Source organism: Hibiscus syriacus, unplaced genomic scaffold, assembly GCF_006381635.1.
Source record: "Hibiscus syriacus cultivar Baekdansim isolate YM2019G1 unplaced genomic scaffold, ASM638163v2 tig00110201_pilon, whole genome shotgun sequence".
In the NCBI taxonomy this organism is placed as follows: Eukaryota; Viridiplantae; Streptophyta; class Magnoliopsida; order Malvales; family Malvaceae; genus Hibiscus; species Hibiscus syriacus.
This window is the reverse complement of record NW_024062624.1, coordinates 2598422-2617088: the sequence shown is the minus strand read 5'-3', so window position 1 is coordinate 2617088 and position 18667 is coordinate 2598422. Positions and strand designations below refer to the sequence as shown.

Sequence of the window (18667 nt, the reverse complement as noted above, 5' to 3'; positions counted from 1 at the left end):
TATTATTATCTTTAATTACTTTGAAATATTCAAACGTTTACCGCCTTAAATCAGACATTTGATAACTCATTCATTACACGAAAACACAAACTGGAATCAGAGTTTTGATAAACGTCTCGAGATATAATAATAATAAAAATCTTAATTATTATTTTAAAGCCGTCAGCTACGGTGTTTCAAATGGTAGACCATGGACTATAATCACTTTTTCGGTCCAAACCTTTGATTCGGTGCTCTAAAAGTTTGCCAATTTTTGAGGGACGTAATTAAGTTAAAAAGTTATAAAATCCCATTATTTATTTATTTATTTATTTTGCTCATCAATATTCCATACTTGTCGCTTTCTTCCTCTCCCCACTACCTCATATACTTGTAACACCACATTGAAAAAGTCGTACTTCACCACGTATCTTTGGACTCGACGTCCTCCACCTTGCACCAATAAAAACCTATTAATAACTGCCCCCAAAATTCCAGAACATAAAAAAAGAAAGAAGGAAGAAGATTTTGAAGAAGTAGAGATGGATGGTTTGCAGAGGTCTACAACGTCGTTTAGGAGACAAGGGTCGTCGGGTCTGGTATGGGACGACAAGGTTTTATCGGGGGATTTGAACCAAATGAGGGCTAACAACCGAGAAAATAAAGAAAGCCGAGCTTCATCGGATGGTATGATGAGACGAAGCCGATCAGACGGAGGTAGCGATGGACGTATGTACCGCACGACAAAAGCAGCTTCGCCTAGCATTGAACCTCCTTCTCCCAAGGTCTCCGGTTGTGGTTTTTGTGGGGTTTTTGGGAAACCGGATGCCGTGAAAAAACGAAGATCAAACAAACGTAAGTCATGATCATATGTATATAGTTTAACTTTTGTATATGTTTTTGAATGTGATTTATGGCTTTCGACATTCCATTTTCAATTACGTGTGTGACTTTCTTATAAATATGTAGATTTTTACTTGAAAATTATGTCGTGAAACAGAAGAAAAAAAGATGGTGTATGGGAAGACAAGCCTGAAACATTTGTGTTTTGGTTTTGTTTTTCAACAGCTTATGTTTCATGTGATTTTGTTACAGAGATGCTTTCTTTTGGGTTGAGTTCTTTAATTCCTTTGTTCTTAAAGTTTTATGCGTTAAATGTATGCCAAATGAAAGCCAGGTAAATTTGATTAATCTCATCGCCTTTGAAATTGAGTTATTAAATGCCAAACCCTCTTCAATAAATGAATTTATTTTTATATATATTTGTTTGGAGTTGGTGTGTAAAGTTGATAAGGTAGCCGACTTTTAATTTGTTCGTTAGCCAATACTCTATAGTTTGATTGATGAGGTGCCGCCCACCCATCCTATCATCTACGCCCTAAAACGGATGCCACTCCCCTATCATTTAAGAATTGTTAATACTCATTTTTCTGCCACGTGGTCTTTTAAATAAAAAACTATCACATTAATCTTATCTTATATTTTCCCCTCAGTGACCTTATATATTAGATATGAGATTTGTTTATTTTAATTTAGGTAATTAAATTTTGGTAGATTAAGCTAGTTAGCACTTTCAAAAGTTTTAATGAAAGAAGCTAATTTATCGAACTAAACTAGTAGAATCATTTTGTTGTTTACCTTGAATACATGATGGTTTCCAGTATAATAACAAAAAACTTGTCAATGATTAAATATCTTTATATTTAAACAATTCAGTGCGACACGACAGCATCTTGATTAAATAAAAGTAATATAAATAAACCAAAATTTCATACCCTCACTCACCGTGTCCATCAATCCACCCATTTTACCCACATTCTGTCGCACTTGATCTATCAACAGCCACATAGAGAGAGAGAGAGAGAGAGAGAGAGAGAGAGAGTCCAAGAAGGTCCAGTCTGGCTGCCAATAATGCTTGCCATCGACCATCGGATTGAATATTATTAGTATTATTTTTAATCTAAACGTGTTTTATTCCATTTCTAAAACCCTTAATTTATTTCTTATATTTTTATTTTAATTATATTAATTTTTAGTATAAATTTAATAGTTAAATTAATTTCAATAAAAAATTTTATTGAATAAAAAAGTTTTCATAATTAAATTTATGTTCTCTATAAATTAAAGTAAATCTTAATTTTTATAATGTGAAATTTATTTTAAGAAATATTTTTTATGATCTTTGTAAATTATGAGATCTCAATTGTAAAGATATTTTTATAATAGATGTATAACATAAATAAATTTTAATTTTTTTTTGCTTTTTTGTAATATCTATATTTATAGTAAAATATTATTTTTATTATTTATAAAAAAAATAAGATTAAACGATGTTAAATATCGTATTTTATATTTGATCTTTATTTTATATTAATCTTGTTTTAATTATTTTTTACTTATAAAATTTTAATATTCTTTAAGACTTTAAATTAAATAGAAAGTAATAATTTATCGGACTGAATAAAATAGAAAACATATTTTAATCCTTTGAATACTCATATTTTACAATTGATCTATGATTTCCCCTCTTCTCTTTCATGTTTACATGCTTAAAAAAGTCGGTGAAACAATGAAATCCACCACCTGTCATTCTTATGTTTAAAAAATTTATTGGTCAAATCTTTCCCATCTAAACTACTAATTATTTGGCACTAAATTGTTATTAGGTTGGGTCAAAACTTGGAATCGAGGAGTAGAATTATGAAGTATTGAATCAATCGGATTATGAGTCCTCATTAGACTAAAATAATGCATATAGAGATTAATAATAATCTTACACTGTTACAGTATTTTTGCCGTTTTTGTCATTAACTAACGTCATGCTGAGAGGAAAAAAAGACAAACAAATTTAAAAATTGAGAATAAATAGAGAAGAAAAAAAAGGATCCATGCTTGATTAATATCATTAAATTTTCTAATTAGCCCTAATTTGCAATCACGCGAACTTTTGTTTTACATATTTTTTTTTTGAAGGTATAAATGCTTATATTCCAATAGCATCATCAATTACAAAAAGTTTAATACAATCTGGTTCATCCAAGAAAAACTCAATTGGATTGTGGTTCGATAAGGCCCATTGAGCTAAGGAATGAGCAACTCTATTAGCTTCTCTACTTACATAAAACACCTTAAATGAAGGGAGGTCAGCTAACATCAGTCTAGCCTCATTGAGCAACAATCCAATTGTAGAGAGATCCCGGGTCTTCTCCGTAGTGTGGTTAGTCAACCTGTATACAATCGAGATGGCATCTCCTTCAATAATAGCATTGTTCCAACCGTTCTCAGAAGCGAATCGGATACCCTCAGTAAACGCAACAGCTTCAGTGGATTCCGCCATAAATGGAGGATCAATCTTCTTGGCCATTCCTCCTAAGACCATTCCATTAGAATCCCTCGCCACAACTCCAATAGTCGTTGTTCTATAAGTTTTGCAAAAGACCCCATCCACATTAATTTTAACTCCATCCTGAGTCGGCTTACTCCAAATGCACGATCTACGGGTATGAAGAATATCACCTGAACAACCAATGGGATTAACAACAACCTTATAATCCCCAATAAGGTTAGAAGAATTAATAATAATTTCTCTATCCGATTGGAAATCCCCATCATGAACCAATTTGTTACGTCTGTTCCAAATATTCCATAGCAACGCAAGAAACAAGTCAAAGCCTTCAGAATGTAATACGTATCGCACAAAGGACATCCATCGGAGACAAGAATCTCCATTCCAATTAACCACCTCGTGAGGAAGCCCCGACAAAACGAGAACCGTCTTCGATTTGGGGCAATCTTTTAGAGTATGCAACGCCGATTCCAACTCACTATTTCAAAGTGGACAAATACCCTATCCCAGATTTGCTTGTTTAATTTTTGACCCTGACGGAATAGCATCATGACACAATCTCCATCCGAAAATTTTTATCTTTGGGAGAACTTTCGCCCTAGCCACTGCATTCCAAATCCCTTCATCAAAAAACATAGGGGAATTTTGAATTTTTAACCAGTTGTATCCCGACTTTGCAGAGTACCTTCCCGAACTGTGATGACTCCACAACATTTGATTAGCTTGAACTGGAGCAATCAGCGTACTAAGAACCCTGGAAGCATCTTCCGCAAGAAGCACTCTGTTAATCTTACGCTCATCCCACCTTGCACACCCTGGAATCATGAATTCCCCCACTCCAACCGGGTGTTCAGAATTATCCAAGTACCTGTCCGACCAAGAAATAGGCTTAGAGTCCCCCCACTTATCTTTGAACATAGAAACATTACTATCAATGCCCACTCTCCAGAAAAAGCCATCCCTAAGTGCCTCTTTGGCCTTCACAAGGCTCACCCACGCATAGGAATGTCTTTCACCAAGTTTCGCCTCAAAAAACGAAGTGTTAGGGAAGTATTTAACTTTAAGGACCTTAAACGCCAAAGAATTATCATCTTGGATAAGTCTCTATATCTGATTTCCAAGGAGCGCAAAATTAAACAATTTAAGATCTCTAAATCCCATCCCTCCAAATTTCTTGGAACAGCAAACCTTATCCCAAGCCACCATTGCCCATCCTCTAACATTTTGTTTCCCAGACCACCAATAAGATCGCGCTTGGGACTTTATATCCTCGATAACACCCTCCGAGAGAAGATAACAAGACATTGCATAGGCTGGAAGAGCTTGAACCACCGATTTAATGAAAACTTCTCATCCTCCAAAAGATAAGAGTCGCTTGGTCCATCCTTGAATCCTCTTCTCGGTCTTATCTATGATAAAATTGAAAGTTGCACGTTTGCCTTTTCCAACTGTGAGCGGCAAGCCAAGATAATTCCCCGGGTCTGAGGTCTCAACAACGCCTAACTCACTCAAGAAGTTCAATCTATCCGAAGCAGGAGTATTAGGACTAAAATAAATGCTTGATTTCTCAAAATTCACTTTTTGTCCTGAGGCCTTCTCATATTGGTTCAGAATGCTCTTAACTTTGCACACCTCCACCATCGAATTCTTCACAAACAAGAGGATATCGTCGGCATACAGCAAGTGAGATATCCGTGGCCCTCTCATGCTCGCTCTAATTCCTTTAATCTCATTCCTCCTTTGAGCCTTAATTAATAAGGCAGAGAGTCCCTGAGCGCAAAACAAGAACAAATATGGAGATAAAGGATCTCCTTATCGGAGACCCCTCTTAGGAATGAAATGGTCAGAAAGCACTCCATTAATACGAACTTGAAAAGAGATCGACGAAATACACTTCCGAATAAGGTTTACAAAAGAATAACTAAAACCCATACTCATCATAACATCCAACAAAAATCCCCATTCCACTCTATCATACACTTTCTCCATATCAAGTTTAATTGCAGCTCCCTTATTAGGACCATTTTTAGATCCTTTAAGATAATGAAAAATTTCATGAGCTACTAAAAAATTGTCAGAAATACATCTACCGGGGACAAAAGCGCATTGATTTTCAGCAATACAAGCATGCATCAACGGTTTAAGGCGATTAACAATAACTTTTGACACGACTTTATAGATGACCGAGCATAAGCTAATCGGTCTAAATTGCTTCATTAAAGTAGGGCTATTAACCTTTGGAATAAGGACAATAATGGTACGATTAACAAAATTAAAATCCATCGTACCATTCAAAAGACTGAGACAAAGATTAACAAAGTCACAACCAACAATATTCCAAAAAGAACGAAAGAAATGACCTGAAAGTCCATCGAAACCAGGAGCTTTCGAAGGATTAATTTGAGAAAAGGCATTGGTGACCTCCTCGGCAGAGAACTCTCGGCAAAGCAACTCATTATCACTCGGAGAGATGCATCGATCAATGGCTTGGAGAATCTCCTCATCAGGAGCCGCTTCGGAAGAGCAAAAGAGAGAGGAAAAGTATCTCGTAGCAACATCAAACATGTCCTCCAATTTATCACACCAACCCCCTATCACTCTACAACCCCTCAATCCAGTTCTTTTTACGACGCCCATTTGCTCTAGCATGGAAAAACGAAGAATTACGATCCCCATCCTTAAGCCACGTAACTCAAGATCTCTGAAGCCAATACTTTTCATCTTTATCCATAATCTCCTTAAGATCCACCAAAGCTTTGCGTCGAAACTCACAAGACACATCCGTGACCGGTCCCGAATCAAGCCGAAGTAAATAATTCCTTAACCTCCTCTCTTCCCTCTTAGCTTGACCCCTTCTCAATCTTTGCCAATCATCAAGAGAAATGCCAATTTCCCCCCACCTTATCCGAGAAAGAATCATCTTCCTTCTCCCAAATCCATTTCACAATTTCTCTACATTGCTCTTCATTAGCCCAACAAGAGTCAAATTTGAAATAATCCCTCCTAGGCGCGCATCTCCTGGCATCACCTTCTAACTTCAAGAGGATTGTGGAGTGATCTGACAAAGCCATTGGGATCGTTTCAACAGAGTAGTCCGGAAACAGAAGCCTCCAATCATTTTTCGCCACAAATCTGTCAATTTTCTCTCACACATAAGTCTTTGCTCGAGTACCACTTACCCAAGAGAACCAACCAACTTTTGGCAGAATATCCCACAGATCAGCTCCACGAAGGCAATTAAAGAATTCCTCCATGTGACCTCTAATCGATTTCCGCCCTCCTCTTTTCTCATCCAAATGGATAATTTCGTTGAAATCCCCACCCACGCACCAAGGGAGTAAAGAAGTCGAAGCTAAATGCGAAATCATTGACCAGTTGTGCTTTTTATCCGTCCAAGAACTACGCCCATAAAACCCCGTGAAATGGAATTTTTGCCCCATCCCTGACACTTCCACATCAATATGTCAATTGGAGTAACTCAGAAACGAGACATCAATCCATTCTTTCCACAGCATCAATAAGCCCACACAACCCTCCGCTCTTTCCACATCAAAACACCTAGTCATCTTTGTCGCCAGTCTGATAGTTTCCGCTTTATTTTTCCGTAGTTTAGTTTCCGAAACAAAAACCAACCTCGGGTCCTTAACGGAGATTATTCTCCTAAGCTCTCGAACTGTCGCAGGGTTCCCAAGCCCTCAACAATTCCAGTATAGGATCGTCACTACGACCGGCGGGACTGAACCTCAGCCTCCGCCGAAACAAGAATGTCCTCCGAATTCTCCTCTGGGATCCTCTTCCTCACTCGTTCCCACCTTGGAATTCAAAGTAGAATCTGAAATGTGCACCACATGCCTGTTAATGAGTTTAGCATTCCTCTTTGCTTTGCTCGATTCACCATTATTTCTCTTTCCCAAACTTGAAGAACCGACTTCGACTTTAACACTTGGATCACGTTCAGTCTGCTGTTCTTCCATAGCCATACGTGCACGGGCAACGAAAACCTCCGGAAATGAATGAGGAAGTGAGCTATCAGAACCTGTGGGGTCAGATGGATCTAAATCATCTCCTTGATTAGAATTTGAAGAGAGCATAAGATCTCTCCCAAGCATCCACGGTCTTCCTCGAGGAGCCCGAGTAGCCCTTTCAGAAAGTGGGCTATTCGCCGAACTTGTCAAAGCCCGACCATTGTTATCTCCTTCAACGTATACGATCACATCTCTTCTTCTAATGTTACTCTCTTCAGTCCGCTTCATATTTGTCACTCTAAGCCATTCTTCGAACTGTAGTGGTTGCTGTACATGCTCCGAGAAACTTGAACATTCCGTAAGAACATGCCCAATCAAACCACAATGGTGACAAAAGGAAGGCAGCCTTTCATACTTGAGTAAACACTTTCTCGGTTGACCATTTGCATTCACCCCCATCTTAGCACACCTTCTCAAAGGTTTGGTGCAATCGATTTCCATCCTCACCCGCAGATAATCACCCATTCGACCCTCTCCTGGCCTAGTATCCGTAGCGATGGTTTTCCCCACTATATTCCCAATCTTTTCCGCTGTCTCAATACGCATAAGCCCCAACGGAAGTTCGTAAATCCTCATCCATACCTCCAAAGGACTAAAATCAAATTCCTCAAGATTCAAAGTAGGGTCGAAGTGAGCAATGGCCAACAAAGTTCCTTCAAAACTCCAAGGGGTGCGCTTTAGAATTGCTTGCTTATCGGCAAGAGTTTTAAATTTGAACAGGAACATTTGATCTTTGAGGATGCTAGAATCCGAGATCCTCGCATGCCCCCAAATAGAACGAAAGACCCTTAGAGCCGCCTCGCTGTCAACACGCTTGTATCCAATAATCTTAGCAACAATCCATTTATCCATCTCCACTAAATCATCATCGGAAATGACCCTTGGTGGGGAAATATCTTCTGATTCCTCCTCTATAAATTTGAAATGCTCCATAAGATAAGCCACCTCTTCAGACATAGTATCCGTATTGTAAACTATCAACAGAGACGAGAAAACTCCTTTCTTACACTCTTCAAGCACCCACACTTGGAAGGAATACAAGTTAAATTCACTAACAGTATACACAAGCTTCTTTTTGAAAAGGTGATAATAACAATCACCTTTCTTACTCTTAAGTCTCTTTCCCCACCTCCAACTTGTACTCTCCAAATCTTGACAAGTTAAATGTTGATCTGACTTTGCCCACCTACTTCCTCTATCAAATCTTAATAAAATCAGGTTAATAATATATCTCTTGGAGATTCTGACCATAATATAATAATTTAAAATTTCTAGGACTCCAAATCTGTTCAAAATCCCCCAGATTTTCCAGCCGAAGATTGTGTTCAAATAGTGAAAGCAAAACCTGCTCCTACAGTAAAACCAGTGACTGTCCGTACTATAGTTGCTGCATCTGCCATCTTGTTCTGCCTGACGGGACCTTAATTCCCCTCCCCGTGACTGGACTCTGCCACTCTCCCCCTCTATCTGAATCGAGCAGTAAGCTACAAAGACCATCCCCACTATGCCTAGATAAAAAGGATCCTGCCGAACTAGTTGTATCCAGTTAAATAAATTATAGAGAATTTCTTTCACCTGACACCATCTACATTCATACTCAAATCTCCAACCATACATCCGTATACCATATCTCCAAAAACATCTCCGAATCCATCCAAAAAACCATTTAATTATGATTTTTTGAAATGACTCTTCAACCAACACAAAACACATTTCCCTTAACATTTGCTGTAGTTCACTGTTAAACATCTCATATTCCAACCGCCCTACCACGTCACCTCTGAAACCCTGTTGAAAGTTCAAGCATTCCCAATTCCAATTGTAATTCCGAACTTGTTCACAGATTACTGTATACCGCCCACTAATTAAACCAATTTCTCCCTTAACGCATTTAGAAACCCAATTCCGATCATCTTCTTCTTTCCCTTGGCCAACTCTACCTTCTTTTTCCAGCTCCAATCTGTACCCTATTTCATCCTTAACAACCAATTTACCCATCTGTTTCCTATACCTAAAATCTCCCCTTACCTTCTTCCAATGCAACTCTTCTTTCTTAACTCCCCCACCTCTATGAACCCATGGATATTGATCTCATAAGATACAATCCCTCTCTCAAAGTCATTCCCTCGGCAACATCCTTTAAGAAGATCCTGCAAACATAAATCTCATGTAAAAAACTCCAATGATAACAAGAAAAGCTTTTACCTTCAACATTCTCCGCACAATAAGAACACCGAGAATGACTCTTGAATTTTGAAGAACACCACGCACAGCGCTTGAGACTTGAAGAAAACCAAGAATGTTCCTTAATTTTTGAGCAACTAACAAATCCTAAAGGACCAGAAGTTTGACTTAAAAACACTCGGACTTTGATAACACCTAACCGTTTTGAGATCCATGAATGAATCTCGACAACCATAAATCCATGAAAAACCATAGAAGAAACCTTTGAAACCAACCATTGACCCATATCGAAGAGAAAACCTAGAGAGAAGGGAGAGCACCAGTAGACATTGAAATGTCTGAAACGAGGACACTTTCTCCATCTTTTACATATTAAAATGTAGGGTAATGTACACAATTCATCCTTTGAATATAGGGTATTATTTTGTTGAATCCCCCAATTATTAAAAGTCACAAAATGGTTCCCTAACTATCAGTTGTTGCTTTGTTGAGTCTCTAGACTATTAAAAGTTATAAAATGATCACTCGACTATTTATATGTTCAAAATATGTCCTTTTTTGTTAAAAATATTGATGACAGTTTGAGTTGAATGTTAACTTATTGAGTGAGATATGATAGTCCTTTGAGATCAGATTTTATCATATTGCAATCAACAGGTTAACGTCCAGCTCAGATTATCGTCAAATTTTTTAACGGAAAATAACTAGTTTAGAACATATGAATAGTCAGATGATCATTTTATAACTTTTAATATTCGAAAAACTCAATAAAATATATCATATAATTAAAGAAATATTTCTTAACTTTTAAAAATCAGATGACATAACAAAGTAGCGTGCTATAATTTTTCCACCAACAAATAAAGGAAGTAACCTGCTGAGAGTGTAACAAATGAGCCGAAATTTTTGCCAGCAATGCAATGCCAGGCTGATCCATAAACTTTATCAAATTATTGTATAAAAAGCCCAAAGTGTTAACTATGAGACATGTGTATGGGACAAAAACAAGGTAATCAAATGTCTAAAATGATTAAATCTCACGGGACAGATTGGACTTAATTTTTTTATTAAGTAGAGATAATGACATTTTTAAGATAAATTTCAATACTTCAACTTACAACGGGGGAGATAATATAAATATTATTGACCACTCGATCAATTAATGTATTTTAAAAAATTATATTATTTAAATAGATTTATGTAATCATCATTAACCACTCAATCAATTAATGGATCTATAGAAAATTAAATTATTTGAATAGATTTATATAATCATCCTTGACCACTTGATCAACTAATGAATCTCTAGAAAATTATATTATTTAATAGATTTATGTAATATTCATAATTTAACTTTTCTTTTTCCATTTCAAGATTGTTAAGTAATAGCCAAAAATCCTAGTCGATGGTTTCATGTGCCCCTTAGCACATAGATTCAGCTGAAAGAAACCAACGGTATGAAGAAAGTGTTGCAAGAAGATTTTGTAAATATCAAATTACAGATTTAGTTCAATACTTGATATCATGTATGTGGAATTTTCATTACTTTAAACCCATGATTAGGTTAACAGTTTAAAGGTTTTTCCAAGGATATGAATGTGCTTTCGTAATTAGGACGTTGATGACTTGGATTATATCACCAACCAAATAGATGCAGTTTGCATTTTCTGAGGAACTATATATAAATATAACAGTATATAAATAATGCAACAATGTTCAAAGTCAAACGAAGGTGTCAACATGCAATACTCTGTGAAATTGGTGATGAAAAAGACAAATTTCTTGACTGTGTGAAAAAAAAGGAAGTATCACGTGTGTCAGTCTAATATACGGTTAAAGAAATGTGTTATCGAAAATATTATTATTATTTTAATATTTCTGGTAAAAAAATACCTAAAACATTATTATTTCTACAAAAAATATTATTATTGGGCGTTTTAACGGATTTATTAATATATTAATAAAACGCTACCTAAAATATTATTTTTTATATAGAAAATATTAATATTGAGCACTTTACCGGAAATGTTAAAAAACATTAATGTTTTAGGTAAAAGAAATAATGTTTTAGGTAATTTTTAACGGAAATATTAAAAAAATAATAATATTTTCGGTAACGTCTCTTTTTAGTCGTATACAGAAATTCCCGTGAAAAAGCTGCTAGACAATATTATGTCTTTTTACCTTCCCCAGCTGACTTCTTTATTTTAAGGAGATTGACTCTATGGCCTCCGATTTACAGCTGAGTCGTAATTTAAAGCTCTACTCTGATTCCTGGATAATTCCAACCAAACTTTGTAATGGAAAAAATCCAGGTGATACCAGGACATTAAATATGTAGATACGACATTAAAATTTTAATTAACATTAAATTTATAAAAATATATATTATTTATGAGTCATATTACGTGTAATTACGTCCTATGTACAAGACAGGTTTCAACTTGTCCAAGTAGGATCCATATGAATTCAATCATTTTTGTTTTTCCTATTTTCTACAGGCATGTAGATTATGAGAAATTTTGTAAAAGGTAAGTGACCTACCAAGACCAACTTTTTGAATAATTGAATATACGATATTCCCATTATAGTACTTAATTTGTTTTCTTCCCAGTATTTGACATCTTTTCAATCACCATGTTTCATCCCTTAACGTATTTCATAATTTTAATCGATAGTTATTAATATACTAATTAGTTTTGTAACTATCTAAATCAACTTACCTTGACCCTGTTTATTATATATTTTCATTTCATATTTATAATGACACAGTCTAACCTATATTGTTTTCTCATCTAAATTTTACATGTTCATTTACTGTTTTCTACACTAATAAATGTAAAATGGGTTGGTGAGAGTTGAATGTAATAAGAAACGAGTTGTTCTGGTTATATGCCACTATTTCTAACTTCTAACATCCACTTGTCCTCATTATCCAATATTAAAATTCTGTTTATTCAAAGCTTTAAGACCAAACCACAAGGCACTGTCCATGCTTTGCATCCCAGGTCTATATATACATATATAGGCATATCTTCTAACTGCATAATACACATATAGAAAAAATGGGTGACGATAGTGAAGTAGGTTCCGACCCTATAACGCCTCCAAGGGCAGTGACGCCGCCGGTATCTGCCCCTCCTTCACAGTTCCACTCTCCCTCTCTTTCTCGGTCACCACTTCTTTCCTCGGCTGATCATATAGAGCCAGAAGATAAAACACCTAAGAATTCAACTCCTAAGATTAGAACACCACGCTTTATTACTCCTTTGGGAAGTCCAATTAGAAAGGCTCTTCAGCTTACTAGGCTTGACCCACATGATGCTTGGCTCCCCATCACCGAGTCGAGAAACGGGAACCCGTATTACGCTGCGTTTCATACTCTTTGCTCAGGGATTGGTATTCAAGCCCTTGTTCTCCCTGTTGCCTTTACAATTCTTGGGTGGTAAGTAATCAATGGCATTTCTCCTAATTTTCATGATGCAATAGGTTGACTCTTCTTGTTAGCAGCTAAATAATTGTGGTTTTTCAGGACTTGGGGAATCATAACCTTGACTTTAGCCTTCATATGGCAACTTTACACCCTATACTTACTGGTGCAACTCCATGAATCTACTGAAACCGGAATGCGCTACAGCAGATACATGCAGCTTTGCAGTGTAACTTTAGGTACTGTCTTTCGATCATAAAACTTAAAATAAACGAAATTCGAACAATTCGAAACAAGTTAAATTTGAACTTATGATCCACGTATGTTGTAGGTGAGAAGTTAGCAAAATGGCTGGCTCTGTTCCCCATCATGTACCTATCAGGAGGAACATGCGTCGCCTTGATCATCATTGGGGGCCAAACTTGTAAGATGTTCTTTGATGTTGTATGTGGCGGAACATGCACAACTCAGCCACCAACCACCGTGGAATGGTTCTTAATTTTCACTTCTGTCGCGGTCCTTCTATCTCAGCTGCCTAACTTGAACTCGATAGCCGGTGTGTCACTAGTTGGAGCCATCACGGCTTTCGGTTACTGCACCCTGATCTGGGTTGTCTCGGTTGAGGGAATAATGACTGATGTATCATACAATCCGGTGCGAGGAAGTACCGAAGTTACTAGGACATTTGATGTTTTCAATGCTCTTGGGATCATTGCTTTTGCTTTCAGAGGTCACAATCTCATACTTGAGATTCAGGTAACATTACATAGGGGAAAAATGATTACCTTAACAATTAAAAATGGCCAAATTGTAAAGCAAATTTTGTTTGGTTTTTGCAGGCAACGATGCCTTCCGACGAGAAACATCCCTCGCGCGTCCCTATGTGGAAAGGAGTCAAGATTGCGTACACACTCGTTGCAATGTGCTTATTCCCTCTTGCAGTTGGAGGCTATTGGGCATATGGTCAAAGGGTACTACTATATCTTTCCCTTAAATGCTTGTTAAATCCGAATTAAATTTGGGTTTGTTTCATGCAATCACATTTAAAATGTTTGTTTATCATAAACAGATTCCGAAAGATGGGGGCATGTTGACGGCCTTGTTTGTATTCCATGGCCAAGATACCTCCCAATTCATCTTAGGATTAACAAGTTTATTTGTCATAATCAACGCGTTAAGCTCATTCCAAATCTACGCGATGCCTGCATTCGACGACATGGAATCTGTATACGTTAAGAAAAAGAAGAAGGCATTGCCGTGGTGGTCCCGAGCAATTCTTCGGGCAATGTTCGGGTATGGATGCTTCTTCGTGGCAGTAGCAATCCCATTCTTGGCAAGTTTTACTGGCCTAGTTGGAGGGATAGCATTGCCGGTGACCTTAGCTTATCCATGCTTCATGTGGCTTAAGGTTAAGAAACCAAAGGCTTTTAGCCCAACTTGGTGCATGAATTGGGTGTTAGGTCTCTTAGGGATGGCCCTAAGTGGGGTTTTGGTAGCTGCTGGACTTTATGTTGTTATTGATACGGGTGTACAAGTTAGCTTCTTCAATCCTCGATAATTATTAATTAATCAAGCAGTTAAATCGCTACTCAATCCATAGATAGGTTTTGTAAAAATCAGGATAAGAATCAAGAATCAATGTTGAACAAATATGGTGAAGCATCTAATTCATTCCACCAACCAAGTGTCATGCATTTATAGCGGAACCAATATTATATATTTGTTTATTTAATAATCTATCATTATATAATGTATTGCAGTCCAAAAACTTGTACACTAATAAATATAAATCCATAACCCATCAAAATTCTAAAGAACCAAGTAATTTAACTCCAAGTGTTCTAATAATTTCTGAAAGGTCATTGAAAAATTTAATTAAGAAGGAAAAGTGTGGATTTGGTTCAAGAGAAACGATGCTTCTCACTTTAATTATGCTCATCATGCATGCTTTTTGCATGGTTCTTTGAATATTCTGCATATAATTGTCAATGCCTTGGTTTTCCTTGCATATAATCGTAACGAGACAGACAGGGCAGCATATCGCATTTTCCCTATTACTTGTGTTTACACTCTGGACCCCCTTGGATGTGCTGTTGCAGAACTGGTTCACTTAAACGTCTTCAAGAATAATGAGCACCCAAAGTAGCCCTAGCCAATCCCAACAAGAATCTCATAAAAAGGAAGGGTTAGAACAAATTATTAAAACTAACAGGAAAATTAAATAGTAAGGACAAAATTAAGTTTAATTGTGTTGCGATATAAATTAATGGCTTATAAATAAGTCTGTTATGATTGATGTAATTGTAGAATAAATATCATCCTTTAAAGTTAACGTATATTTTTAATATTTGTACATCTGAAAAAGTAAGTGAAAACAATCGGTATTATTCTTTTTAAAGGAAAAAAAATTAACTCGAAAAATATAAAAAATCAATGTAAAAAATATGAAACCAAACTACCTAGTGTAGGAAAATTTAGAGACATTTTCATAAAAGAAAACGCAACATTATAATTCTCTAGAAAAATATTATATATAAGGACGGAATTAAAATCAAATTATAGAACGGTAAAAGATTTTTCAAAACAACCAATAATTTCATCATTGGATATATGCTAACACAAACAAGAAGAGATTGGCTGTGATAATAGCACACGTATTAGACTTGAAAGCTTAGTAATCCGTAGAAAACTAAAGGAAAAGTGGGATTTGACTTGCTTTGAACTTGCCGATGGGCATTGCATCAATGCTTTTAAAGTAAGAGCATCTGGTTCTTATCTTCATAATGATGCATACATATATAGTTCCGAAAAGAGTTTATGCTTAGAGGAATCATAAATTATTGCACTGAGAGTAAGCCTGCCTTTTGAGATGAACTGCACCCTGAGATTCCTTGGATCTTTATTTCTGAATTTCTGCTATAACGTTGAATTAAGTTTACTGCATTTGCTGAATGCTAAGGCTGGTGGCCTTTTGATTATGACTGGAATTTATCTGTTTGGTGTTAGCCACCATTGTCAATTATGTCCTTGGACCACCCTTCAAATGTAGTATTCAATAATGGATGTTTTCCCACATTCATACATAAACCCAGAGTGAAAGAAGGACAGTATTTTCATTAAATATTGCAAAAGAAAAAAAAAATACAGGAATAGATCTCAAAGCTTCATGTTCATAAACCCAGAAATCTCTTCTGCTGATCAGTGCAGTTTACATATGGCTATTCTTAGAAATAAAAGGCCTTGATAAGATGATAGAAGGACCAGATATGAAGAGAAATTAGTGACATTGCTGACAATATTCCTCCCAAATTCTTAAGCACCACCTGAAATGTAGAAGAGCAGAAAACAAATGTCAGGAACTTGCACTGAATACCTTTTAAATAGATTATGATGGCTTCCAAGATGAACTTACCGAAATCCCTTGGTGTCTTGCATCTAAAGCATTCGATCCTGCTAGCATAATTGTGAACTCCACACCCATATCTGTCTAAACAAAATTTCAGTCACTTTCACTTGATAAAATATTGTGATACAACGGTTATCAACTAGAAGCAAAATTGAGTGCCATAGATCTATCTCTAAACCCTGCCGAGTAGTTTCTTGAAAATTTTGCTTTTAGAAGATGAACACTATAATGGAATTCCTTATCTGCTGTCATTATATTTGAAGCTTCATAGTATCATTGCTTAGAAAATGGAAAAGAATGCGATATCAATCAAATGAAAATGTCAATGTAAACTCACCTGGTGCACATCCAGTCACCAGTTTTCCACCCAGGAGGGACACGGCTTTCAGATCCCATCATACTATAACCACCATAGTCATTTTTTCATGGTAGCACATCGATAGCAGTTTATTCGGCTAGCATAGTTGTGAGCTCCACAGTTCATGGCAGTGCAATACCAGTCTCCGGCCAAAATTTCGGTCCTGTTGTACAAGTAGGTCGATACATCAGGACCGCCATACTTGGGATAAGCGCAGCGTTGGCATGCCTCTCTCTTTTTGAAATTCTGGTGTTGGCAAGCTGCACACATCCAATCTCCCGTCCGGCTCATTTTCATCCCTGGTAAACTATATTTGAAACGACAAAATTAGATAAAAGAAATCAAACCACAGGACTCATTCTAGTGAAGCTCAAACAAGCTTAGAATGAAGAAGCTTACCTCCTTGGAAATTTAGGATCTGGAGAGGGGAAAAAAGTAGTAGCTGAATAAATAAATTGTTAGTGCAATTAGTGATTTAGGTGTTTTGGGTGGTAGGGCTATATATACTTGTTAAGGGGGGAGGGGGGAGGGGGGCGGGGATTGGTTTAAGGGTCATGGATGCCGGTCTGCCATTTCATCATGGGATTCTTAAAGCAGATATTTTTTTCCCTATTTTCTTTCTTTTAGAGAAGTGTTTGGATAAAACCTAGCTAAGCTCTTCATAGTTCTGATACTTTTCACTGTTCTTGGAAAGATGGCTTAGCAGTACACTGCATGTTATATGACTGCTGCATGCATTCATGAATGCATACTTTTGAAAATTGAAATTTCAAAGCCATGCATGCCACTGCCAGCCTCCTCTTTATGTGATTCCCTATCATTATTGAAGATATTCATTTTTTTCATTTTAATGTTATTATTATTATTATAATTATTATTATTATAATTATAATAATAATAATAATAATTATTATTAATATATATATTATTTAATATTACAAGCCCAAAATATAAGCCCATTTACAAAACCTGAAGCCCAAACCCAACCCGACCGAGAAACCCTAACCCTTTTAGGGTTTTCTGAAAATTCCAGCCGCCTCAGCCAACGGTCCAGCTTCCAGCCGCCTCTGCTGCCAGTGCCACGCCTCCATCGAAGCCTCCAGAAGACCCAGATGGTCACCCACGTTGCTACTCTAGCAGTGAGTCACCACATAGTTCGGTGAGTCACCGAAATCCGCTCTTCGGACCGGTCTGAGACGAGTGTCGGTGATGGCTATAAAGCCATCACCCAACCTGCAAAAAAAAAAGGCCCACAGAGAGACACACAGAGACAGAAAACAGAGAGCAAACGTTCCCCAACCAGCAAAAACCAAAACAGAAACAAAAAGAAAGAAAAGAAGCTTACCGAGGAAGTCACCGGATCTTTCAAACGTCATCAAAACCTTCGGAAACCGAAGGTATTTCTTTATATTCGCTCCGATCAAGAGCTATTTTTAAAAAAAAAAACGCTGGAACCGTCCTTAGGACGGTTCGATCTACCTAATAATGTAAAAATAAAATTTTCCGGCCACCGGATACGGTGGCCGGCGGTGAGGGTCACGGCGGCAGACGGTTGCCGTCCGGTGACCGGCTTCCCTCCGATGAGGGAAGCTAGAGAGAAGCCAGAGAGAAATTTGTTCTCTCTGTTAGAGAGAGAACAGAAATTAAGAAATGAGAAGCTGGCCCGTAGGGCCAGCCGGTTTCGGGTATTAATACCCTCTCCCAAACGACGTCGTTTTGGGGAGGGTATTTCTGTAATTTCATAAAGGGTAAACCCCGTCCGAAGCCATTCCAACTTGTAATTTTTACATTTTAGTCACTAAATCAAGTTTATAATCCTTTTAATTCGGTTCTTTAATTTCATTTTTATTTGTTTTAGTCCTTTATATTAAAATAATATATATAGGATAAATAACAGATTTAGTCCTATAATTTTAATAATTAATATTTTAATCTGAAT

The 18667-nt window shown here is 36.8% G+C and overlaps 2 protein-coding genes and 1 pseudogene across 2 annotated transcripts; 2 read left to right on the top strand and 1 right to left on the bottom strand.

Moving 5' to 3' along the window:
- Positions 1-338: 338 nt before the first annotated feature.
- On the top strand, positions 339-881 carry LOC120218930 (MAPK kinase substrate protein At1g80180-like; the record flags this gene model as incomplete). The annotated part of the gene is made up of 1 exon (XM_039215813.1): positions 339-881. A coding segment is annotated over one exon (507 nt), but the record flags the coding sequence as incomplete, so codon positions are not given.
- Positions 882-12587: 11706 nt separating this feature from the next.
- Positions 12588-14545, top strand: LOC120218874 (lysine histidine transporter-like 8). Its single transcript, XM_039215775.1, has 5 exons — positions 12588-12979; positions 13067-13203; positions 13296-13720; positions 13804-13935; positions 14034-14545. The coding sequence occupies exons 1-5, from the start codon at positions 12600-12602 to the stop codon at positions 14520-14522; spliced, it is 1563 nt and encodes a 520-aa protein (XP_039071706.1). The 5' UTR covers positions 12588-12599; the 3' UTR covers positions 14523-14545.
- Positions 14546-15653: 1108 nt separating this feature from the next.
- On the bottom strand, positions 15654-17019 carry LOC120218692 (annotated as a pseudogene).
- Positions 17020-18667: the final 1648 nt, after the last annotated feature.